Raw genomic sequence first — 26963 nt, 5'->3', positions numbered from 1 at the left:
AGGCTTGTGAACCTAAACCCAGTAACATTGCCTGCTTGTGAGTGGAAGTAAGAGCGTATCTATGACATAATGGTGGTGTAATGGTTTACTGATCCAGTGACTAAAACTAACTCTTCAGTCATCATAGGTATGTATCACCTGCAATAATGGTAATCAAGTTTGGTGGCATTACAGCAGAATTCTAAATGGGGCCCCTTGTGTAGTCTTAGCTCTTAGCCCACCCTGTGCCTTATTGATCTTGCTTTTGTTCATTTTCGTTTTTAGTGCCCCAATTTACCAGTTGATCAGTTTTCCCCTCCCTTGATTTTTCTTAAGTTTTTTAAAAAATTTTTTTACAAAAGCCGGCCACAGCATTTGTTGGCCAAAATGTATCGGTCGAAGTCCTACTGTAGCATTTATTTTGGACTTGCAAATTGACAATGTATCTTGTTAAGCTGTTCCTTAATTTTGCACTGGCTGTGACAGAGTCCAAAAGAGTGCTGTAAGAAATATAACATACAATATAACTAAACAAATAAATGCTTAAAGATTTTTTATTTGCATTGTAGACTTCAGAGCATGCTGCTCGACTACCAAACGTTTGTGAATGGCATCCATGCAACGCTGAAGCCACTGATGCGCCCCTTTATCGGACAAATCGATGAAGCCCTTACTCCGGGACTGACGCAGCTCTCGTGGACCTCACTAAACATCGAGAAATGTAAGCCTCATTTTGCTATGAAACTAGTGAATGGCGTTTTAATCTATTGGTGGCCATAGGTGCATGGCACTTAATACCAGAGGGTTTGGGCCGAGAAGCCCAAGTTGCAGCATAAGTATGGTTCAGGGCTCATAACTTTTCATAATGCCTCGTGGTCCCAGGGCTGGGATGCTTTTAGCAGCCAGCATTCTATGCTTGAAGGATACAAGGGAGGTTAGAGATGAAAAAGCCTTTAAAGGATGCAACAAAACAATGGAGGCTTAGTGGCCGGTAGAAAATTGGCAATTTGAGGTAATGGAGGGAGGCCCAAAACACATGGTGCTCACTGCTGCAGAGGAGAGGAACATGGTTATAGTGGACAGGAGTGCTGTAGCAGAAGTGATGGGTCAGAACCTAACAACCACCAAGATCTGTTGCCATAGCAGCGATTAATGCCCCAGAGCCGTGCATCCCGGTTGGCTGACATGATTTCAGGACTCCACTCTCACCACTGATGAAGCATAGGCATTCACATTATTCTTTCAAGTGCTGTAACTTCTTACTTATTTTCCAATCTAATTATTTCCACCAGCACAACAAGCAAAGGTACATTGGTGTAGTAAGACATGGAGTCAAAGGTAGGAGGAAGAAGTATTTTTATGGGTAAATGGAGCTGGGGTGAGAGAGTGTTGAAGTGTGGATTGGCTGTTAGGAATCACTGTCACCGTACCTTCACTCCTCAATGGTCTCATAAGGAAGCACATGCAGGAGCACGCAACCGAGCAAGGCAAATACAAGAGCACAACACACACCCGCATGAGGAGTAAAGAAAAAAGGCAAACGGGAAAGTAAAATGAGGAGGGAACACTAATGAATATTAGTATCCGCCAAGGGGGATGTGTTGGTCTCCAAGCCAATGAGGCTCAGAACAGGCTCTGTACCCCACAGTACAGACCCCGCTCCGAGCTTCCTCGGAGCGGGAGGAGGCCACAATCCTGCCTCGCTAGGAATTGGGTGTGTTCTCCCCGACGTTCCCTTCCTCCCACCCCCCTTTCTCCACATAGCCAATCCCTGCCACCCCCACCCCACTTACCTTGCGCTTCTTTGTCCCTCGAAGACACCGGGAACAGTACTGTGCCCGGCGCGTCTCTGACTCAAGAATGGCCACCATGGAAAGGGAGAAGGGACTATGCGTAGTTTCCTTCTCCCGGATCCATGGCAGCCATCTTTTTTTGTACTTGTCTTTCTCGAGTTGAGAAACGGTTAACATGCTGTTTCTCAACACGAGAAAAATACACTATTAGTATCCCAGTACAAGGTGCTGGGGTACTACTAGCAATATAACCCTTGCAGCGGGGCACTGCCGGTCTAGTAATGCCCCAGGGCTTACTGGCTCTGGCTTGTAACTGATTCCCCGGGGCATTGCCAGATCGGTAATGCCCCCCCCCCCTTCTGGGGTTATATTGCCTAAACATAGAGCAGGAACCTTGCTCAAGCTCCCCCCATGCAGGTCCTTAACCTAGGTCTGGTATCCGGTTCCACCCTTCTGCTCAGACTCCCACAGGCAAGCTTACATAAGAGGAATTGGCTGCAAAGGTCATCACTGACTCCATAAATGGCATACTGCTGTGGTCCCTGCTGACAAAGTCCTTCCATGCTCCACTGACCTCATAGTTGCTGACAGTTTCAGTTCTAGGACACACAACCACTCACCCTGCTTTCAACTTGTCACCATTATCAAGTTTGACTTAATTACCCTTGTGCCCATCTACCTGCTGGGGACAAAAAGAAATCTGGAGTAGCCCTTGGCCTTCCGACTTGAGCCCATTCTCCCTCAATAACGCAGTTGGATCCGGTATGCCGTTTGGCATCAGTATAGACTTTTCTGGCTAGTTGTCCCTCTTCAATGCGAACTCTGAGCTCTTGCTCCTTACTGCTATCCCACTTAAGACCGCCCTCCTTAGGCAGTGTTTCCTCCCCAGAGGGTTTCTCTAAGAACTTTTTCTCACTTTAAGTGGTCACTTCAATCATGGTTTGCACAGTAGACCACTTACAATGATTACCCCTGAGAGTTCTTTTCTACAATCAGCCAGAACTTGGAAGGGGCCTGTGATGTTGATGTCACTTTTCTGTCGCAGTCTTGCTGGCAAACTCCTAGGCACTGGGGGACACACCCTTGATGTTGTAACCTTATCACTGGACCAGCAGACAGAAAAGCAAACCCTTCATGCTTCGAATCAACATCTGTCTGAGGCCACCAGTCGCCTTCTAGTAAGCAGCACTGTTTGTGATTATGTTAAGTTACATTTTTTTAAATTGCGCACCAAACAACCATTTCTCACGCTCAGCTGCCCACAACCACGCCTAATCATTTGCAGCTCACTATTGAAGCAGCATTCTTGACAATATTTTTTCAGCGTATTGGGATGCAATCCCTCAATTGTGCCTCCATTTTTTAGCTGAAAGTCTGGGTTGCCGTACCCATAACACACTAGAAAACGCGTGTTTTCAGGCAGCCTCAGCTTCATCATCGCAGCACATGCCACATGATTTAATGATAGGTGGGAAAGGAAGCCCGCCTCAATATCATTCCTTCCCGGCACATGATCACCATGGAATTGAAAATGTTGCCATTTCATTACTAGTCTCGGTAATCTGGAGGGCAGCTGCTTTCCACCCCCTGGCGGAAGCACATTCCCCAAGGAATTGTGATCAATACACAGTGTGATTGTCATGCCCCACAGTTTTATTTTGATATGTTCCACAGCCCAGGGCAAGCCAAGCCTTTCAATTACGGAATAGGTCCGCTCAGTCGGGGTCATGGCCCTTGTGGCATAAGCCACCATCTTCGGCTCACCTCCAATGCACTGACTCAATGCTGATCCTGAACCATGGGTGTTGGCATCCGCGCTAAGGGTGCATGATTTACCCACGTGAAATCTGTGCAAGGAATGGGAGTCAAGGGACTTGATGAACTACATAGAAGTCAGTCAACCCCAAATAGGATCAGAATTGTTCAGCATCACCAGTATTGGGCGCACTCTATGGCCTCAAGCAAATTGGTCTTGGGCTTAGTGCCTCCCTCCACAGTAGTGTGCTCCAAGTATTCTTCCTTGGGTTCTGCCCCCTCCACTCCTTCCACTCCCAACTCCGTTACACTTCTCAAGTGTCAATGGAATTACACCAACATTCAACACTTTCAGTACTTGGTCCAAGGCTAAATTGTGTTCTTCCTTGGCTTTTCCATTTGCAAGAATATAATCTAAAAAAATAGCAGTGCCTTGTACGCCCTTTAAGAAATTGAACCTGAGTCTCATAAAAACCAAGGCCACACCCGCCATTCCGAACTCAAGATGTATAAACCTGACCGGCGTCTGAAATGATAAACGCCATTAAGTCCATTGATATCTTGTGGAGCAACACCTGTGGTATGCACCAGTCATGTCCAATATACTAATGATGCTGGCCTCCACTAGCAAAGGCTAATAACTCCTACAAATTTGGTAAGGGGTGACAATTGGCCACAATATTTTCATTGACCTCACGTAGGTGCACACCAATGCTAAGTTTACCATTACATTTTCCATGGTAATCCCACAGGCGACACCCATTCTGCCCTTTCTATCGATTCATTCACATTATCCCAGATCATGTCATTAAGCGAATTCGAATGCTCCTTCTGCACTGTAGGTTGCACACCTTATGTCTTGGGGGTTGACATCCTTTCTTAGGATCATTTTGTGCAGAAATGCTTTAAGAACTCCCAGCCACTCTGAAAACGTTGTGGAAATCTTGATTTAATTTCCTCCATGCTATTCTTTTCAACACTCCGTGCGTGTACACGCCTAGAAGGAGTTTGAACCCAAGTTGACCCTGGTAAATCTATCCTAAAATGGGTGCTCCATTAATAGCTTCATACATTTGCCTTTCTTCTCTAATTCTTGTGACTGAGGACACATGGCTCATACCCCAGAATCTCAACCTTGGCCCCATGCCTTCTGGGGGAAAAGTAAGGTTCAGACTTGGTGCATTTACAAAACCCTTCCTTTAAATCATTCAACCCTATTATAGTATACATAAATCAAGAAACTGCCATAACAACTTTCGGCACGTCATTCAAAAATACAGCACACTAGGGTTTGTCGTACTCTTTACCATCCTCTGACTCGTGTACCCTCAATACATTGCCATCTGTTACAGCTAGTAAGTCCATCACTAAACAACAAATTCACTCTACCACGTTCATGCATGTGGCACACGGTCTAAAAATGACCACGTCTTATATATGATGTTTATTGTTATTTATAGAGCGCTTTCACCAAATCCATAACAGAGCAAAAATTAAAGGTACAAAATAACAAGCAACAATGACGGACAAAAAATCATTAAGGCAGGGGTTGAGAGGGTGAAAGTAGAAGAGGAGGTGGAGTTTAAGTCTTGTATGAAAGATGCAGAAAGAAGAAGCAGATGCGGAGGGGGTAGGCAGTGGCAGTGTTTAGGGGCGAAGGAGTGTAAGTGAGGTGCAGTGCAAGGTGGCTTGTGGAGAGAAAGGAGGTACTGTGTTTGGGAGAGAAGAGTGCGCCGAGGTAAATAGAAGGAAATGAGAGGAGAGATAAGATGGGGCGAGGCCATGGGTGCACTTGAAAACAATACCAAGAAATTGAAAAGGAGATGGGTGTCAAATGGTAAGAAATGCTGATTGAAGGGCGGAGGAAATAGTAGAACGAGGGGCTTAGAGAGAAGGGCAGATAGCAACAAGAAGTGAGGTTAAAGAGGGCAGTGCAATAGGAGAGAAAAGTGAAGAGATGAGAAGCTTGGTAGCGCGAAATGAAAGAAACGGACGAGCATGGTGAAGATTGTAAGAGGATTCAATTCAACACTACAGCTAAGTCAATGCCTAGTCTGGGATACTGAATGGAAACCCTTATTGATATATCTTTACGTCCAGTTCATGCGTTCTGGATGACTACCCCTATATAACACCCCTCTCTTGGAATCCCCCTGACCCCACTGAGCCACGAAGTAGTTCTGTTTTGCAAGTTTAAACGGTTTATTTGATAATTTAAACAATATATATATATATCACACTTTATAATAAATTAATAATTGAATATCACACTTAATCTGAGCAGTAATCAATAATGGATAGTCCGGCACTAGCACACTTCTTTATAATCAATGATGAGTGGTTATAGGATGGATACGATAGCAACAATACTTTTATGGTTTCAAATGGATGCAAGGTGGAATGAAATTGCAGTACAGAAATACTCAATATGATTTCAACAAAACAATGTAATCACTTTTCTCTGGCAATCCACTCCCCCCTTTATGCAATGCAAGGAAATGGAAGGAAAGCACACAGTTCTCAGAATTGCAATCAAATGTAATTCAGTTCACCCCAGCAAGCTTAGACTACAGAAGTTTGAAACACAGGCCCAAAATGCTTTTATATGTGCTGGCAATGAAGTGAAAAATATGCTAAAATGCTTTTAATTCCCTCTAGAGGTTCAGGGTGAGTGGTATCTAGTTAATATTAGTCCAGGCTCACTCTAGCAATGATTCAGGGATGGTTCTTAAGAGGCAAACTAATTTTTAGCAAGGAAAGCAAGGAAGCTGCTGTTTTCACACGTGGCTGGATTTTTAACCAAATCGCAAATCGCGGTAAAATTCGCGAGTGCGAGAATCGTGATTACGGCATAAGTATGAGGAGTGAGTAGGAAGTCGGTTCTAGGCTTGTTGAAAAGTTGAGTTTCTAAGCTTTCAGAGGAAAGTTAAACCAAGTTCCTAGCCCACACGGTTCCAGAGATACGGACGATTAAATAAAGGTAGTTTTTCGGATTTGAAATTTTAAAAGTTCAAAGCGACAGGTTACAGCTTGCAGATAGAAAATGACAGGTGACAGCTTTGCAAAGGACAGGTGACAGTTAGGAGGCAGTTCTGGTTAGATTAAAATAGATTGAATTATATTATTTTAACTAAGAGATTGGTTCTGCACAGTTCTGCTAGGTACTCACAATATATTTTTGAATTAGGCCTCGCCACGGATCTGGTCAGGTTTTGGACTGCACTCCGGTCTGGTCTCGGCACTTCACAGTGATCTGGGTGAGCTTTCTGGTGCTGCTAACAGCGGTCTCTGGTTCTGATCAGGTCTGTGGGTCCGGATACAGCGGTCTCCGGTTCGGCTGGTCTCTCTCTGGATACAACACTGCTTTCTGGCAAATGGCAAGAGTTCTTGCAAAGAATTCAAACAGCTCGCCTGGCTGTGAATAGTTGCAATGATTTGAGGCCTGCTAAAGAGGGATTTAGCTTGTAGTTGACCTCTCTGCTACAAATTCTGAAGTAAAGTCTTGGTCTCTGAAGGTGGATAGATTGAAGTCTCTATGTTGGCTCCCTGGAGGTAGATGGAGGTAAAGTATGGATTTTCCCGGCAGAGCGTCCCGCAGCAGATGGAATAGAATGTCCCTATCCGTCCTCACTGTCTGCTTTTATGTGTTTTGAAAGTGGGTGGAGAGGCTAGCTTTCTAGGCCCTACCCCTCTCCACTTGTCATTGGCCACTTCCTCCTCTTCCCCTTGATTGGGGGAATGAAATGAAGTGTCATCATGATGAGGTCTGTTTATGATACAGAGAACCCACCCCTGTCAACTTTACACACAATCTATATCTGATCCTAATAGACATGTTTCATAGATAGACAGTTGTTTGGCATTGCATACACGCATCATGCATTTACTGATGGTAGCCCCTGTTCCAATTCTGTCGTTTCTAGGAGCTTGGGTTCAAAAATGGCAACATATTTCACTTTTTGGTCGGGTTACCAATATTGGATTTGTCCCCGCATTTACACAAATGTTCGCAAAGCATGTGGGCATTAGGTTGGTGGAGTGTCAGATTTTTAACATACATACATTTAGAGTAATATCCTCTTTTCCGCTAAAAACCCCCCTGAACATACCACCGGGTCCTAACACGTCTTCAAATGTGCACAGAAAAATCACAAGAATAATGATATCACTTATAAAATTCTCACAAGTCCGCTCTATGAATGATCCATCTTTTTAGATTTATGTTCTGGCCCCAAAGGGGTATGGTTTCCCCCAGCACAAGGTTGAATTTCTGGTTTTTCCAGTTCTGCCAAGCCAGCTTGCTCTCACAGGCAGTGCTCCTCCCCTTTCCTTCCAGGAGGAAGCCACTTTTACGATCCCCCCAATAAAACATTTGCCTGAGTCAGGAGAGGGCTTTGTTCAATTTCCTGCAGAGCCCAGGTAATTCAATCAGAGAAGTGTCATATTCCTTTTGGTGGGAACAGCAAAAGGCAGCTAGGCCTGGAAACACAGCTGTTGTGCAAGTCTCAACTCCTGTCGGGGGTAGCTGGTGGGCAGAATTCAGTTTCATTAAGCCAGGTTTCAGATAAAATGTCACTTTTTGTTCCCCAGTTTAAGTCAAGACAATTTTTACATATGCAGCTAGAATGCTGATTCTAAGTTCAAAACTATGACATTTCAACAGTGCCAAACTATGTGACACTCAAAAGTAGGTCACTCAGTTAATTCAAACATTTTCGATTTTTGGTAGTTTTAAATCCAGTTTCAGTTAGGCTGCTGCAGACCTGCAGAGCTCAGCCAGTCTTGTTATGAACATTCAAGTCACTTCAGAATATAACTTTACATTGTATCCACCTCTCAGTAAGTCTTTCTTTGGCCTGCTTTGGGTTCATTTATTCAGTTTTACACAAAAGTCTGGTGGTTTTAAAACGCCGGCTTTCTGATAGTGGTGAGTACTGGTAATGCAACCATTTTTGGGATTTAAGAAATGAATTCCCCACAGTTCTAGGTTGCTTTTGGCAATCGGCATTGCCATTCCCAATGGTTTCAGGCTACTGTGTGGGTAGTCCAATGGTGGTTTTAGGCAGTGCCCTTCTGTGCCCATAACATCGGCAAAAATGGGTGGCAGCCTATTCTTCATGCATTTCCCTGGGCATTTTCTGGGAAGCTCTGGCCATCATGATGTTTTCAATGCCAGTACTGCACAGTTTTTGATGTAGGGCTCGGATGCATGGGTAAAAACATCCCACAAGCCCCCCTCTTGCGATGGCCATTCTGTTTCACTGATGGAACTCGCAAGATCTGGGATGTTTCCTCATCTTCTTCCAATAGATGGCACAGTTCAGCATCTTTTTCTCCATCCGGTCAGATCGATCGGTTCTCCTCGCCGGTCGTGATGGGAAGATTGGGCGGTACCCCGGCCACTCGGATCGTCCTCCCAGTCTCCGGATCGTCCTCCCTGGCCAGTCTCAAGGTTTTCTTTCTCCTAGGACGACAAAGGAAAAGCGGCAATACCTAGTCATAGACATTTTTCCCCCACCATTGATATAGTGGGGTGGCATATAAATTTATAGTCAAAACATATGAACATGCACATTTCTTTTTGCATTCAAAAACGAAAACACCCACATTGAGAAACTCAGAATTTGATAGGCGATATGTAGGATATTTTAAGTTAGAACTGAATTAATCAGAGACAGTACCCTCTAGGATTACCGAGGACTCCTCCAGTGCTGCAAAGTGTGCCTCGGATGGCAACACTTCAACTGGCTTATATGGATCCACTTGTCTTCCCCCTCTGCCAAACCGCCTTTGGGGATGCGGATCTTGTAGGCCACAGGGGAGATCTTGTCTATAATCTCATAGGGTCCCTTCCATGTAGGCAAACATTTTCGCTGCTTGGCCTGGTTCCTTTGGAAATTGTATAGATAGACCCGGTCCCCCACCTGATATTCCTTCCTGGAAGTTTTCAGGTCATAGTGGGTCTTCATACTCTCAGCTGACCTTTCTAGATTCCGCTGAGCATAGGCAAAAGCATGCTGAAGGTGTTTCCTTAAATTCTCCACATACTCATGAGTTGTGGAAGCATTTATTAGTGTCTGCTCTTGGGTCCTGTAGAGCAAATGCTGCGGAAGCACCATCTTGCGTCCAGTCATCAACTCAAATGGTGACATTTTGGTTGCAGATGAAGGGGTAGATCTGATGGCCATTAGGACCAGAGGTAATCGGATATCCCAACTTGGCCCAGAATCTGCCACAAACTTTTTTTAAGATGCTCACAATGGTTCGGTTATATCTCTCTACTGCCCCAGAAGAAGCTGGCCGGTAAGAAATATGCAACTTCCTTTTGACCCCCAGTATCTCCCACATCTTTGTCATCACTTCACTGGTGAAGTGGCTACCTCTGTCTGACTCAATCCTTTGAGGTAGACCAAAACGGGAAAATATGTGGTTAATCATCAAGGCAGCTGCCGTTTCTGCCTTGCAGTTTGGGGCTGGGAGACATTCCACGCACTTGGTAAACAAGCATGTCACAGTCAACATGTACTTATTCCCCCTAGCAGAGCGAATCACAGGGCCTACAAAGTCGATTTGCAAATCTGACCATGGCAGTGTCATCCCCCTCTTTTGGAGGGGTGCACGGTGCGTGAGGGATGATGGCTGAAATTGTGCACACACAAGACACCCCTTCAAGTATTGGTCAAGGTCCTGCCCCATGTGTGGCCAGTATGCAACCTCTCTTAAGATTTCCAGTGTTGTGTGAAACCCCCTATGACCGGCGGTGGCCGCATCATGGGCGTGACTTAACATCAGGCTTCGGAATGAGGTAGGAACCACCCACTGATCGTGGCCAGCTTTGGATTTCCTTACCAGCAAACCGTCTTGGATTCGGAACATTTTTGGACATTTCATCAACACTCTTAGGTCCTCTTTCCCAATGTAATCGGTATCCGTCAGGGGAAAGTTCTCAGGGTCCTCAAGGTGTTGGTAAAACTTACCAATAATTGGATCCCCCTTCTGAGCTGTAATCAAATCAGCATCAGGGGTCTCCTTACTCCATTGTGCAATTGAAAGATCATTGTGAGCATTTGTCTGGGACCTAGTGATAGCAGTGACCTGGATTTCCCCCAACAGGGACTCAATCTCAATTAGATCCCCTTGGATGGCCCCGGTTTTGGCCAGCTGATCAGCTAAGTCATTTCCAGTTTTGTCTGGTCCCTCTACTTTGGAATGACCCTTGATCTTTTTCCAATAGATGGTCATCTCATTTGAGGTGACCAGATCGTCAATGTTTTGGATCAACTTCCCATATTTCAAGGGTTTGTTGTTAGCACATAACATGCCTCTGGTTTTCCAATTAACCAGGTGCTCCACGAACCCGTTCCGTACATAATCAGAATCTGTGATTATGACCAGTTCGTGGAGTTGATGTTGGACAGCAGTGAGGATGGCTTGATGCACAGCCATCAATTCTGCCACCTGACTACTTCGGGGACCAATTTTGTATCCAGCGGAGGGTTCTGGAAACTCCTTCACCCATGCATTCCCTACGCCAGCCACCAGTTCTTTCTCCCCGTCGTTGTCAACATGGTAAGAGCATCCATCCACATAGACAGTGGGCATTCCCTCACACTTGTCTTCTTCAAAGACTTTGTGTGGGGAATTAAGGTATGCCTCCGTGTTGTCCTTGATCTTTAGACTTTCGTCCTCAAGACAGTTTTCTCTGGCACAATCATGCTAGTCAGCCAGACCTTGCGCGAGGGGACTCTTCTTGTTTTGGCCATATCTGACCTCCACAGGAAAGCCTGTCATTGACAGAATCCAGGAAGTAATTCGGGAATTACTCACATTTCCGGCCCGGATTCTGTCACTTTGGAGATATTGCAGAGGCTGGTGTGGAGTCTCCACTATGATGTGTTCCCCATGGATAAACGGGCGGTAATTCTTCAATGCCCACACCGTTGCCAGGAGTGCCTTCTCACAATCGTTGAATTTTTCCTCCACAGAGGATAAAGTTTTGCTCGCATAGGAGATTACTTTATTGACCTTGTCATGCTTTTGGTATAATACTGCCGTCAAACACGTATTAGAGAACCCCGTCTCCTGGAAGAACTCCTTGTTTCTGACAGGGTAAGCTAGGCAGGGCGCTTGTGAGAGGCTTCTTTTGAGTTGTCTTACTGCCTCGGCTTGTTCTGGACCCCATTCCCACTTGACCCCCCCTTCAGGAGATGAATCAGGGGTCTGGTGATCTCTGAGTAGCCCTCAATGAACTTTCTGCTGTAATTAGTCAGTCCAAGGAGGCTCCTTAGTTCCCGCAGAGTTGTGGGGTCTTTCAGTTTTTGGAGTGCTTCCACCTTCTTTTCCTGGGGACAGAGACCCTGAGGAGTAATCTCATGCCCCAAGAAATTAACACGGGTTCTACACCACTGTGCTTTCTGAAAGGAGAGTTTTGCTCCGGCGGCCCTCAACTGCATTAGAACATAACGGATCTCCGCTATGTGTTCCTCCACAGATGAACTTTTGATGAGGACATCATCTACATAAGCCAGGTTACCCCTCGCACCCAGGTCGGGCATGGCCTTATGTAGGAAAAGGTTGAATTCATTGCCGGAGTTGAGGTATCCGAAGGGAGTCCGGGTCCATGTATACTGCTGGCCCCCAAAGGTAAAAGCCAGCTTGTATTGGTCCTCCCTACTGACAGGCACAGTCCAGTATCCATTGGTCAGGTCTATTGCAGTGAATACCTGTGACCCCTGGATCTGGGCCAGCCCTTGGTCAATGTAGGGCAGAGGCCATCGGGAAGTATAGACCCGTTTGTTGAGCTCCCTGAGGTCGGTGCAGAGTCTCCACTGGCCGTTTGGCTTCAATATTCCCAGCACCGGATTATTGAAGGTGCTGTGAACTGGACGGATTATTCCCCGGGACTCAAGGTTCTTAATTATTTCAGTAAGGGACTCCATGGATGCGAGAGGCAAACGATATTGCTTCACAAACACTGGAGTCATGCCAGGGTCCGTGGGGATTGTTGTTGTGTGGATGTCGGTGCGGCCACAGTCATATGAGTCTACCGCAAAGAGATCTTGGAAATCCAAGAAAACTTGTTTCAACTTTTGCTTTTGTTCCAGAGTCACACAGGCATCAGCTAGGTTGACTCTCTCTTCCACCATCTGCCTGAAGCCTGGAAAGACTTCTGGTTTGGCTATCTCAGCGGCCTCCTCCAGCTGGGTGGAGAAGTCCCTGGTCAGAGTGCTGATTTGGACTGGAGGCTTCAGGTGGGAAAGGCAGCCCTCATGGACCTGGAAAATCACCTCATCCCTCCTGAAGTCACAAGTCACATCTTCCTTACCATAAGGGCAAGAAGTGTACACCAGGAAGTTCCCCCCCATGCCGGGTAAAAATCTTGTCTGGTGTTGTATTGTCATCACTGTCACTGTCAAAGCAGTCCTTGGGGATTGGCCCTAACAGTTCATTACCTAAATCGATGGAAAAATGTCGGTCATCAACCGCCATTCCAATAATGGTGCCTGCGGCTAGAGTAATGCTCTTTAAGTCGCTGTTATCCACCTCTATTAGAATGGTGTCATGTTCTATGTTGACTAATGGAGTTGGGTTTACCCCCAACCCTTGCTGTTGGAGAGAAGCATTTAGATGTATGTAAGCATCAGGGTTTTTCAAATGTTGTCCTCTTTTAACTTTCACTTCCAGGGAGAATTGTCGGGTCCTTTCTGGGATGGTGACTTCCTCTTTGATCTGAATTTCAACTGCATAAGGTAGCAATTCAGCTGACCTAAATGCTTTTTCTGGATCATCAAAGCCCATGGGATTATCCGCTAATCGGGACCAAGCTTTGAAGTTTATTAGGTCCAAACTAATGGCAAAGCGATTGAGAATGTCACTGCCTAAGTAAAAAGCGGCAGTGACGTCTCGCACGACCCAACAATTGTGGACTATGCTCTTGTTGCCAATGGAGATTTTGAGCATACACCTGCTTGGCAGGAGATGTTTGGAATTGGGTGCTTCCAGGTCCATTTCCCATTTGTCTATCAGTTTGAATGTGGGAATGGCTGGATCTTTTGGGAGTTGGTGGAACATGGCTTCGCTGATGAAGCTCTTACCGTTGTTCACACACACTCGAGCGAGAACAGAGTCCTTCCCATCATTTAACTGAACAGGGATGAACAACTGCTCTCCAATTTGCTGAATATCAGCCAGGCTCTGAGCTGATTTCACATCTTTCTGGACTATAGGAGGGGGAGTTTCTGATTGTGGATTAGTATAGAATTTCAGAGTGTTTCCTTCCAGCGTGGAATACCACTTTAGACTGGAAGGAAGGTTGATTTTCAGAAATAGAGAGGACCCCCCATCACCAGTCTGTTGTTCTACTGCTATTACTGTCAAGTCTGGAATTTGGTTATTCTGGAAGTGGATTTCTACTTGGTCAGATTTTTATTCAACCATGTGGCATGTGCCGTTTAAACTAACATGGTTGACACTCTGTTTTAATTTTATGGGTCGGCTAGTCTGGGTCCAGAGGACCTTGTTTACGCAATCTATTAGGGGTGACAACCTTCTCAGGAGGTCATTCCCTAGTAAACAAGGGGTGCCCTCTGGAGTCACAACTATGACCGGGTGTTTCAACTTGTGTCGTCCAATTTTAATGTCCAAATCTGCCGTCCCCTCGACGGGAATTTCCTTCCCGTCAAAGTTCTGGAGTTGTCCAGGAAGTGAGGTGAGAGGAATTTGGTAATTCCCTCCCCTTCCTGCATTCAGTTCATCAAAGGCCCTTCTGGACAGAAGGGTAGCTTGAGATCCCGTGTCCACCAGCGCTGAAATCGTACCCTGCCCCTGTACTTGTACCGGGGCATAATATCTTCCCTCCTTCTCCTCAAGGGGGCACAGATAATGCACATTTCTGGACAACTGGTGGGCTAACTTTCTGATTTTGGACATTGCAAGAGAAGAAATTTGGGCAGAATTCTGTGGAGAGCCTTGGGAATCTGAAAGAAAAAGTTGGCAACTGGAGATCAGAGCCATTGTGGGTTCCCCTGGTTCCGGTTCTGGGCCGCCCCCCCCTTTTTGGAGGCAGTCATCAGGATGGGTTTGAACCAGGGGATTTTGGTATTGTGGGTTCTGGGATGAGATGATGGGCGGCGGTAGCTCAGTCTCCATATCTCCCCAGTCTGAATTGGCATCCCTTGGGACCCATTTTTCCTTGGGAGGAGTTCCCCCATCTCTGAAGGAGAAGGTCCTTTCCCCAGGATCCTCTGAGGATCCCTCTCCCTCAAATTGGAAGACCTGTACCTCCTCCACAAAGTGGGTCTGTTTGGGTCCTTTGTTTCTCCTACCCCCCCTCTGCTCCTTGGGAGGCAGGCTTTCAGGGGCAGGAGATTTTGTTTCCGGTTCCTGGTTTTCCAGGGGCTGTTTACAAGTTGGGAAGGAAGCTTCCTCCAAGGCTTTACACCCCCCTTCCCCTTGTGCCTCCTCCCTAGGAACCGGTGTGTTATCGGGGTGCTGCCCCCGTCATTGTTCTGGAGTACCAGGTCCAGAGTTTGGGGCATTCTGCGGTGGCACGCTCATCTGAGGGTTCTGTTGAGCCCTCAGTATGTTACCCAGATCCCGTGCCATATTTTGGACCTGGCGCTCTAACTGGGAAACCCGCTCAGGCTGATACGGGGCTCTATTTTCTCCCCTGGGCTGATCCCGGGAAGGGTAGCTATCCCTTCTCTGGTAGTACCCCGGGTTGGGAAGATTTTGGTACCCCTCCACCCTTGGCCTCCCCTCTCCCGGATTAGGTTGTCTGGGCTCAGGGAATTGGGGAAAGAAGGATGGATGATTTTGGGGCTGGAAATTGGGTGGATACCTGGGGAAAAAGTTCTGCCCAGGATTTGGAGAATTTCTGCCCTCCTGGGGGAAGTTAGGAGGGAAGTTCCCTGGGTCAGGTGCTTGGCTGGATCCCCCCCCCCTTGGGCTGGAGGAGTCCACACATAACCCAGGATTGGTCTGTTTCCCTTGTAACGGGGACTTACATAGTCAGGAGAGCGAGGGACCCCATTTGTGGGACTACCTCTTTCACTCCGTCTGTGACTGGCCCGAGGACCTTTTGGGCCTAGCATTATTAGGTGCAGGTAGGTTTTAAGGCCCCCCCATCTCCAAATCCAAAACGGGGGTGACCTTTACCTCTGCCACCTTGGCAGCAGCAGGGGTGCTGTTGGTTTTGGGGTTTTTCGGCGCGTTATTTTTATTTTCGATAGGCTTCTGTACCTCATAGATCCGGGTAGCCTGTTCAATGACCCAGTCTAAAGATCTTTTCTCATGAAAATCTCTCACGAGCTGGGTCATTATATATTTGGGCAAGGCATGGAAAAATGTATTGACAAATTCTCTGTTGTCTGTGCGCACCCTTCTGGCGGTCTGCGCAAAGGCACGTTTTAATTCTTGCACAAACTCTTGTGGGGCCTGATCCTCCCCACATTGCAAATTGTAGGCTGCCTTGCGAGCCTCTTGAGGATTTCTGTGAACAGAAAAATGTTTCAAGATAGCCGCCTTATAGGTGGACCATCTTAAATGATTTTGGTCCTCCAGCCCCGCAAAGAAACTGGAGTATTCTGGGGAGAATGTCCATTTGACGTACTGGATGCAGCTAATGCTGTCCTTCAAATGGAAAGTCTCCATCATTTGCTCGTAAAGCTCCAAGTGTTCCCATACAGAATACTTGGCGTTCTTGTGATAAGGCGTGATGACACTCCTTATTGCCTTTATTTGCTTCAATGGGTCCTTAAGCAAGGCCCTTTTTGCCTTATTGGCCTTTTTGGTTCGGGTAACCCTGGTCCATTCATCCTCCGACTCGGAAGCGCTGCTCCCAGAGGTTCCTGTCTGATCTTCCAGGTTTTCCCGGATTCTGCAAGCCTGGCAATGGCTGGCAGAATGTGGGGACCTGGTCTCCTGCGTCCTGCGCCGTTCAGAGGAGTCTTCAGATTCCTCCTTGCTGCCAGGATTTGATGGGTACCCCCCCTACTGACCTAACTGGGCAGAGGTTTTCAGGATGCCCTTAATGGGCCTACTCTCCTGGGGTTCCCCACTAAATTGCACTGTGCTTGGGTGCCCATACCCGGATGCCCGCCCATCCATTCCTGGGAGGTACTGGCCTATGAGCCCCATGCTTCTGGCTGGATAGTAATCTGCCATCCCTGTGGCCCGGTGCTCATGTGCGCCAGGGGACAGCGGGGTGGCAGAATCCAGGGACTGAGGGAGATAAAGGCCTCTGGTACTAGGGCTCCTGAGGTTATGCTCAGGAGTTTCCCTTTCCCAGCGCACCTGGTCTCTATCCGCCCCTGCTACCTGTTGCAATGCAAGAGCCTGCGCCTTCAGTTCCTCAGTTAAGGCCTTACTAGACTCTATCAGTCTCTCCTGCATCGCTACCTGTTGTTGGAGCCTATCCTTGTGCTGGCAGAGAGCCTCATTCTCTCTCTGCATTTCCTGATTGGTCCTGGAGCACTGGGCCAGTCTTTGCTGCAGGAGGGTTACCTCCCGAGCTGTGTCCTTATTGGCCTGCTCCTGTCTTGCCAGAGCCTCCTCCACCCTCCTGGTGTGCTCTAGCAAGTCCTGGTGTTCTTTTTGGAGGTCACCCAGTCCCTGGTGGGCCAGGTGATTTTCTTCCATTTTTCTTCTTAAGTGGCAGACTTCCTGGCCTAAGGTGTCCCTTTCCTGACCAAGAGCTTGAATTTGTGACGCCAGGTCGTCCCTTTGCCTTTGGAAGGCACCAGCTTTCTGGCGCTCCTGATCAAACTCTGTCTGGGTATCCAGGTCTTTCAGGATCAGTTTATTGCTCTCCTCTTTCTCTCTGTCTAGTTGGATTTGCAGGGTGGCTACCTGCTCTGTGCATGCCCTGTTGAAATTGATCTGTTGCTCCAGCTTTTTCTGGCTCTGCAGTAGGGAGTCCAAACTGTCTTGGCGTTCCTTCTGCAAAGCCAGAATTCTGGTATCCTGGTCTGTCTTTTCCTGTTGCAGGATATCCATATCCTTCTTTATTTTAATGATGTGCTGTCTACTCTCATTTTCGGACTCCTGGCTTCTGTGCAGCCTCTGCTCAGAAGAGACCAGGTCAGATTGGACCTTCTCTAACGCCATCTGTCTCTTATTCGCCAGATCTTGGCTTTCAGTACATTTATCCTGCATGTCTCCCATATATAGGTACAGGTATGCCGCTATCCTAAACATCTTGTCTTGTTCATCCTTAGCTTTAGGAGCCATGTATAGTTCACTCAGGGCCACATGTAAGGGACCCTGATCTCTCCATATATCTGACCCTGTTTCAGTGACCTGTTGCGTGATGGCCTGCAACCAGACCATGCGGTCCTGGTGAGTCCACTCACCTCTCACAAATAACTTATGTAAGAAGTGCGCTCTGGCTATTTTCATGTCTACTAAGGTCGTCATTCTAGAGATTGGTCTCTGTCCTGACTTACAGAAGTTTGTATTTATTTTTGCAAAACAGACCTTTTCCTTAGAGTGTTCCTTTGAGGAGTGCTTTACAGCGTAACACAGCGTGGTGATCCGACCGGATATGTGTATCTGGTCAGCTGGCACGCTGTATTAATCTGCACAAGTGATAGATCTAACCCAAACGTCCGGCTCGAGCCCCCAATTTGTAAGAGGATTCAATTCAACACTACAGCTAAATCAATGCCTAGTCTGGAATACTGAATGGAAACCCTTATTGATATATCTTTACGTCCAGTTCATGCGTTCTGGATGACTACCCCCTATATAACACCCCTCTCTTGGAATCCCCCTGACCCCACTGAGCCACGAAGTAGTTCTGTTTTGCAAGTTTAAACGGTTTATTTGATAATTTAAACAATATATATATATATATATATCACACTTTATAATAAATTAATAATTGAATATCACACTTAATCTGAGCAGTAATCAATAATGGATAGTCCGGCACTAGCACACTTCTTTATAATCAATGATGAGTGGTTATAGGATGGATACGATAGCAACAATACTTTTATGGTTTCAAATGGATGCAAGGTGGAATGAAATTGCAGTACAGAAATACTCAATATGATTTCAACAAAACAATGCAATCACTTTTCTCTGGCAATCCACTCCCCCCTTTATGCAATGCAAGGAAATGGAAGGAAAGCACACATTTCTCAGAAATGCAATCAAATGTAATTCAGTTCACCCCAGCAAGCTTAGACTACAGAAGTTTGAAACACAGGCCCAAAATGCTTTTATATGTGCTGGCAATGAAGTGAAAAATATGCTAAAATGCTTTTAATTCCCTCTAGAGGTTCAGGGTTAGTGGTATCTAGTTAATATTAGTCCAGGCTCACTCTAGCAATGATTCAGGGATGGTTCTTAAGAGGCAAACGAATTTTTAACAAGGAAAGCAAGGAAGCTGCTGTTTTCACACGTGGCTGGATTTTTAACCAAATCGCAAATCGCAGTAAAATTCGCGAGTGCGAGAATCGTGATTACGGCAAAAGTATGAGGAGTAGGAAGTCGGTTCTAGGCTTGTTGAAAAGTTGAGATTCTAAGCTTTCAGAGGGAAGTTAAACCAAGTTCCTAGCCCACACGGTTCCAGAGATACGGACGATTAAATAAAGGTAGTTTTTCGGATTTGAAATTTTAAAAGTTCAAAGCGACAGGTTACAGCTTGCAGATAGAAAATGACAGGTGACAGCTTTGCAAAGGACAGGTGACAGGAGGCAGTTCTGGTTAGATTAAAATAGATTGAATTATATTATTTTAACTAAGAGATTGGTTCTGCACAGTTCTGCTAGGTACTCACAATATATTTTTGAATTAGGCCTCGCCACAGATCTGGTCAGGTTTTGGACTGCACTCCGGTCTGGTCTCGGCACTTCACAGTGATCTGGGTCAGCTTTCTGGTTCTGCTAACAGCGGTCTCTGGTTCTGATCAGGTCTGTGGGTCCGGATACAGCGGTCTCCGGTTCAGCTGGTCTCTCTCTGGATACAACAATGCTTTCTGGCAAATGGCAAGAGTTCTTGCAAAGAATTCAAACAGCTCGCCTGGCTGTGAATAGTTGCAATGATTTGAGGCCTGCTAAAGAGGGATTTAGCTTGTAGTTGACCTCTCTGCTACAAATTCTGAAGTAAAGTCTTGGTCTCTGAAGGTGGATAGATTGAAGTCTCTATGTTGGCTCCCTGGAGGTTGATGGAGGTAAAGTATGGATTTTCCCGGCAGAGCGTCCCGCAGCAGATGGAATAGAATGTCCCTATCTGTCCTCACTGTCTGCTTTTATGTGTTTTGAAAGTGGGTGGAGAGGCTAGCTTTCTAGGCCCTACCCCTCTCCACTTGTCATTGGCCACTTCCTCCTCTTCCCCTTGATTGGGGGAATAAAATGAAGTATCATCACGATGAGGTCTGTTTATGATACAGAGAACCCACCCCTGTCAACTTTACACACAATCTATATCTGATCCTAATAGACATGTTTCATAGATAGACAGTTGTTTGGCATTGCATACACGCATCATGCATTTACTGATGGTAGCCCCTGTTCCAATTCTGTCGTTTCTAGGAGCTTGGGTAAAAAATGGCAACATATTTCACTTTTTGGTTGGGTTACCAATATTGGATTTGTCCCCGCATTTACACAAATGTTCGCAAAGCATGTGGGCATTAGGTTGGTGGAGTGTCAGATTTTTAACATACATACATTTAGAGTAATATCCTCTTTTCCGCTAAAAACCCCCCTGAACATACCACCGGGTCCTAACACATATTCAAATGTGCACAGAAAAATCACAAGAATAATGATATCACTTATAAAATTTTCACAAGTCCGTTCTATGAATGATCCATCTTTTTAGATTTATGTTCTGGCCCCAAAGGGGTGTGGTTTCCCCCAGCACAATGTTGAATTTCTGGTTTTTCCAGTTCTGCCAAGCCAGCTTGCTCTCACAGGCAGTGCTCCTCCCCTTTCCTTCCAGGAGGAAGCCACTTTTACGATCCCCCCCAATAAAACATTTGCCTGAGTCAGGACAGGGCTTTGTTCAATTTCCTGCAGAGCCCAGGTAATTCAATCAGAGAAGTGTCATATCCCTTTTGGTGGGAACAGCAAAAGGCAGCTAGGCCTGGGAACACAGCTGTTGTGCAAGTCTCAACTCCTGTCGGGGGTAGCTGGTGGGCAGAATTCAGTTTCATTAAGCCAGGTTTCAGATAAAATTTCACTTTTTGTTCCCCAGTTTAAGTCAAGACAATTTTTACATATGCAGCTAGAATGCTGATTCTAAGTTCAAAACTATGACATTTCAACAGTGCCAAACTATGTGACACTCAAAAGTAGGTCACTCAGTTAATTTAAACATTTTCGATTTTTGGTAGTTTTAAATCCAGTTTCAGTTAGGCTGCTGCAGACCTGCAGAGCTCAGCCAGTTTTGTTATGAACATTCAAGTCACTTCAGAATATAACTTTACATTGTATCCTCCTCTCAGTAAGTCTTTCTTTGGCCTGCTTTGGGTTCATTTATTCAGTTTTACACAAAAGTCTGGTGGTTTTAAAACGCCGGCTTTCTGATAGTTGTGAGTACTGGTAATGCAACCATTTTTGGGATTTAAGAAATTAATTCCCCACAGTTCTAGGTTGCTTTTGGCAATCAGCATTGCCATTCCCAATGGTTTCAGGCTACTGTGTGGGTAGTCCAATGGTGGTTTTAGGCAGTGCCCTTCTGTGCCCATAACATCGGCAAAAATGGGTGGCAGCCTATTCTTCATGCATTTCCCTGGGCATTTTCTGGGAAGCTCTGGCCATCATGATGTTTTCAATGCCAGTACTGCACAGTTTTTGAGGTGGGGCTCCGATGCATGGGTAAAAACATCCCACAAGATTGTAAACATGAAAGCAACAGACTCTAACAGCGTTGACAATCTGAGTATGACAATAAGAGTAGAGAAAGAGAGGGCATAGACAGAAGTCATGCCAACATCTCGAGCAGAGGTGGAGAAAGGGAGTTGTGAAGGGAGAATGCCAGAAGGCAGAGCAGTGGGAGGGAGAATTGATAAGCGGTGGGGACAGAATTTCAGTTTTTGTGGGGTTGAAGTGAGGGCCATCTGGGGTTGGATCGTTAGACATGAAAAAAAGTAAAATGTAGTGACTCAGAAAAGGAAGAGAAAGAGAAGATCTGTGAATCATCTTCATGGAAATGCCAAGAACGTTTGAAAGATTGTATTGATGAGGAGAGAGCAGCAGTGTACAGACAGAAGAGTAGAGGTCCCAGGACAGAGCCCTGGCGGACACCGTAAACTAGAGGGTGAGGGAATTAATGATTGCCAGCCCAGGAGACAGAATAGGTTAAGTCATAGAGAGGATCGAAACCAGTTAAGAACAGAACCAGAAAAATAAAGTGAGGAGACGGATGTGAGGAGAGTGGGATGATCAACAGTGTCAAAGGCCATGGAAAGGTATAGAGCAGAGCTTGTTGTAGCGAGTAGTGCGAAGGGTGTTGGAGACATGAAGGAGCCCAGTCTCAGTGGAATGTGCAGGACAGAAGCCAGATTGGGGAGAAGGAAGAAGGTAATGAGAGTGTAGGAAGGAGACCTGGTTATAGACTATCCTGTTCAGCCCTATGGAGGATAGAACAAACAGATTTCAAGCGGGGTTTAGCCAGGGTTGCGAAGGTTTACAAGATGGGTGGAAAGGATGAGAAGGATGGAGAAGATCACGGGTAGAAAGGTGAAGAGTCAAGGTTGGATTTAACCTTGTCAGTAGGGCTAGAGACAAAGTATGTAATAAGAGAAAGGGAAGATGAAAGCTTGGAGAAGAGTCAAAGGATCGAAGGCCATGCCAAAAGAATTTCACAGTCGCAGGAGAAGAATGAAAGGTGGATAGCAGACAAGAGAGTGATCAGTGGAATAGATGAGATGGGCTGTAGAATCAGAAGGAAAGGAGGAGAATATAAGGTCGAGTGAAGAGCCAGAGATGTGAGGTGGGAGGGAGAAAAGGGAACTTGATTTAGGTAAAAATAAGTCTGAGATAGAAAGATGGAGTGAGTCGTTGCAAGATGGAGATTAAAATCTTCAAGAAGAAAGAGAGCGGAAGGGAGGGGAAGAATAAAAGACAAGAGAGTCAAGATCATCAATGAAAGACAGAAGTGGGCCGGGAAGATATTGGAGAATAAGGAACAAGAGTGAGAGAGGAGCATTGAAAGAAGTGAGTGGGTATTTAAAACTTGTGAAGGCAGGAAGTTTAGAAGGAGGGGGGGGCTTAGGGTCCAGGAGGAGTGAAGTAAGATCCCAATGCAGCTTCTGTGGCTGGTGAGGCGAAGAGACTGGACAACGTTGGCACCAGAGGAGGTAAGTAAAGGAGGATTGGTAGCATTAGAGGGGGAAAAATAGAGGTTTCGGTTAGACAGAATGAGTATAGGTTAAGTCTAAAAAAGATATCTAGAGTAGAATGGGCTTTATTACAAACAGAACAGGTGGGGACCAGAGGAAGATCTGGATCTTTAGGCGGCACTCTTTCACAGGAAGAACACAGTCCATGGGAGGGCATCATATAAAATTGGATAGACTGTTTGGGCTACCACATCGAAAACATTTCCAACTCTGGCCATGTTCTGGGTTTATGTCACCAAACAGAGTTCTTGTTCACGCTTTGCATCAACTTTTTTAGCTTGTAAAGCTTTGATTGGCTAGACTACTTCGATTGTAGCTGACCGCTCAGGATTTGTTCTCATCCATAACCACTCTTATTTTTTCATTATAAGCATAAGGAGGATCTGGTCCCTCAAAACCTGCTTTTGTGCTTTGTGTTCGAAGTAGCACAGAATACTAGATTATGAACATCATCCTTTTATATGGCTTCTATTTCCTCAAATAAAAGTTTCACATTTTCTAACACAATGTTAATATTGCCAGCAAATCTCTCCTCCAGTCTCTGTATTTGAACATTCCAAAGATCCATGTTTTCATTGTTTTCTCCAGTAAAATGCTTAATGACATGTACCACTTCCACCCAATACAGTTAAAGATTGATCATTTCTTAGCTGGACTAAACGAATCGGCATCCTGGATATCAAGGTAGGCTTCAAAAACTTCTTTCCACAAGTCCCATTTCATGATGGGGCCCCGGGGTTCGCCTGGAATACAGGTTGTAGTACTTCAAACACTGTGGGAACTTGCTGATGCCTCACGTTCTCACCTTCCCCATCCCTTGCAATGTATTAGCAAGGTGTGCACCGACTGTGTACCCCCAGGATCCAGCAGAGGGCAGCAAGGAAGAATTACCCGAGGGAAGTTTTGAAGAAAAGTTTGACTGTTGGTCCAAGCAGTTCAAGGGAAGGCATATGCTGGCACTGTAGCTTCAACAAAGGCAATTGGAGAACAGCCGGACGAAAGCAGAAATGTTTAAAATATTCTAGAAACTCCTCAAAGGGTCTGCAGTAGGGCAGAAGAGAATAAAGCCAAGGTGTTCCTAAGGTTGGATGTAAATCTAGCCTTTCTCAGCCTTTCACCAGTAGCACTATTTGAGAAGTGCAAGATCCCCTTGTACCACAAACAAATGAAATACGCCATAGAAACAGAAAAGCTCCTGCAGAACGTCTCGACGCACTCTTTAGCAACACAGCATAACATCAACCCACTGCTGAAATAAGGTGAAGAGGCTGCTCTAATGGCAACTGAGCTAGCCCCACCTCCATGCAAATGCACAGGCAACTGCAGATTAGTACAGAGCTGAATGCTCAAACAAGCTCCGGAAGAACAGACATCGGTAGGGTAAGCCTGAAGTAAAGAGCACTGCGACGCCCCATGGGGCAGACATGTAGGTCTTTAGCCCATAGAGAATGATGTTGAGCAGGAATGGAGTTCTGCACTGCCAAGGAGAAAAGAGTGGGAGGCAGGAGGAAGGTTTTTTTATGCGGGAGGATAGAAGTAGGTGAGAGTGCCCATGAAAAACCAAATGCCATGATTGGTTCAAGGTAAAGGTTGGTTTGTGAAATCTTCAATCAACAGCAAAGTGGACAGCAACAATGAAAAGTACGGAGACTGAGAGATCTGCACCTAATTCAAATTGAAGCCCCCACTCCACAAGAGAGCCTCTCTTTGTACTTTCGTACTCCATTAGTTTGAATATAAGATTGCAATAGTATCATGAAGTCCCAGGGAGGATGAGCCTCCCCACTTAACTAGAGCTTCAGGTACTTGGGACTTTATGCTTTCACAGCACTAGTGTTAAGATAACCACGCAGCAGTGAACAGGCGTTGATGTTTCTTTAGCAATGGTAGCAAAGAGGTGATTTATCAGTGTACCACTTAATTCTGTTTTAGGGGTGAAAGCATTTTGTAATCAAATTGTGCTGGTTTAGCAAGATTCAAATATACAGATGAATACATTACTACTTTCATAGCTTTTGTTTCTTCCTATTTAAATGCACATCAGCTAATATGGCTTCCACTTCCCAACTCCCTTCATGCCTTCCAACTCATTTGAGGCCTACACCCCAAACAAACAGTTCTTCACTGCATTTCCATTTGCATGTTTCCTCCTTCCTAAGAGCTTGGAAGTGCTGAGTGGCTCACGGGTATGACTGGCACTGAAGCTTCACCCACTAACCTTCGCTCAGTGCAGCTCATACAGGAGTGTGCAGTAGAACAAAGCAAATACAAGAACACAACAATTTGCTTTTAAAAACATTTCTGGCACTGGGAGATGGGGCCGATGAAATATTTGGGGGTTTATTTGGTCCGTGATTTGAAAAGAATGACTGTTTTTAATGTGTCACGAGTATTGGAGATAATTAAAAGGGACATACTAAAATGGGGCCAGTTGAAAATGGGGATATGGGACAAAATTAACGCCATTAAAATGGTACTTTTGCCAAAGATTCTTTACATCATACAATCCATCCCCCTTAAATTCACGAAAAAAATAATTGCTCCTATTGATAAGGCATTCCAAGGTTTTCTTTGGGGGGAAGGTAAAAGGTCTAAAGTGCCTAAATTTATTTTAACTTGTCCTGTAAAGGATGGAGGTTTTGGGTTTCTGATTTTGATGAATTATTGCATGGGGTTTCTCTTGAAGAAATCGACCTCCTACTTCTCTGATGCCAATAACTATGTTCCTAATCGGCATATTATTGAGAGTACCCAATTTTCGCCTTATGCCCTTAGGGATGTTTATTCTATGGTAAAAGTACCATCCTCCATGAAGAAGCTGCCTACGATATGTGCGACTAGGGAGGCGTTGATGCGTTTTATGGAATTCAATGGTGGGAATGCTTGGATGCATTATGATGCATCTTTGTGGCATACTGCATGTTTGCAGTTAGAGAATAGGCCCTTGTGCTGGAGGAGTTGGGTCAGTAAAGGTATACTTAGGATTCGGGATGTATGGCTACACGGTCACATTATCCCCTTTGACCAATTGAGAGCGTCTTTTGGAATTGGAGCTAGAGAGCGAGGTCAGTATGATGCCTTGAATGCACTCTTGACTGAAAGGACAGGAATGTTGGACGGGGTCATGAATGAGAGACCTTCATTGTGTGAACTTCTCCGTTCTACCTCGTGTGTGGTTTCCACATATATGGGGTTAATGCCGAGGGAAGCAATGGATGTGAGGGCTTGGGATAAGATTCGCCAGGCCTGGATGAATGACCTTGGTGTGAATATCCCTATTCAGGAATGGGCCTCATTGCTTCATGTGGTGGTGCGGGCAAACATGGATTTACAACTGCGTTACATTAGACAAAGGATCCTCTACAGGTTATATTGGACACTGTCCAAGATGGTTTGTGTTGGAAGAGAAACTTCCTCGCACCTTCTTTTCAACCATATTGTTATCCAATAGGGGAAGAGGTGATAGGGCTAGGGATAGTGCAGATTGTATTAATAAGGTTTTGGTTTTGGCAATGAAACAGATCTTGCGGGTTTGGAAATCTAGAAAGGAACCTGTTGTGGAGGAGTGGCTGTTGAACATCTAAGTCTTGTCGAACTATGAAAAAGTCATGCTAGTTGGACAAGGAAGGAAGGGGCGTTATTCTCGGCGCTGGGGACCTTTTAATGATCTATATGGTTGAATATACAGTTTCCAGTGTTTGATGGCCTACCCCTTGATTGGGGGATGTTTTTGTGGTAGTGGTGGGGGACTGTTCGTTGTGTGTTTTTCTGTTTTGTCTTTTTGGTTGTGTGTCGTGGATCTTTTATGCCTTTTAAAAAAAGACTAGTTTTTCTACATGTATTATGGATGTCCATATTGTTCTATCTTAGTCTATATTAGTCCTTGGGTTATTAGATGCTTTGCATTTTGGGCGCAATGTTGTGATGTGGAGATTGTTTTCTTGTATTTTATTGTTCAAAATGTTAGTGAATTTAAAAAAAAGAAACAATGGAATTCTGAAAATCTACAAAATGACTGTCGGGCTTCTTGCAAATTTCCAGTCAGAGCTGTTTTTCCGTAATTCTCTGGATTCACTCTGCTG

The 26963-nt window shown here is 45.5% G+C and overlaps 1 protein-coding gene across 1 annotated transcript in view; it reads left to right on the top strand.

Annotated features, from left to right (window-relative positions):
- Window positions 1-26963, top strand: part of LOC138497282 (dynein axonemal heavy chain 5-like) — a 1499851-nt gene that overhangs the window by 280252 nt on the left and 1192636 nt on the right. The window contains exon 21 of the mRNA XM_069620634.1: window positions 549-700. Within this exon, the coding sequence (XP_069476735.1) occupies window positions 549-700 (152 nt within the window). The remainder of the gene's footprint in view (window positions 1-548; window positions 701-26963) is intronic.

This window comes from Ambystoma mexicanum, chromosome 5q, assembly GCF_040938575.1.
Source record: "Ambystoma mexicanum isolate Mex_15411 chromosome 5q, UKY_AmexF1_1, whole genome shotgun sequence".
NCBI classification, from domain to species: Eukaryota; Metazoa; Chordata; class Amphibia; order Caudata; family Ambystomatidae; genus Ambystoma; species Ambystoma mexicanum.
This window is presented reverse-complemented; position numbering and strand designations above follow the sequence as displayed.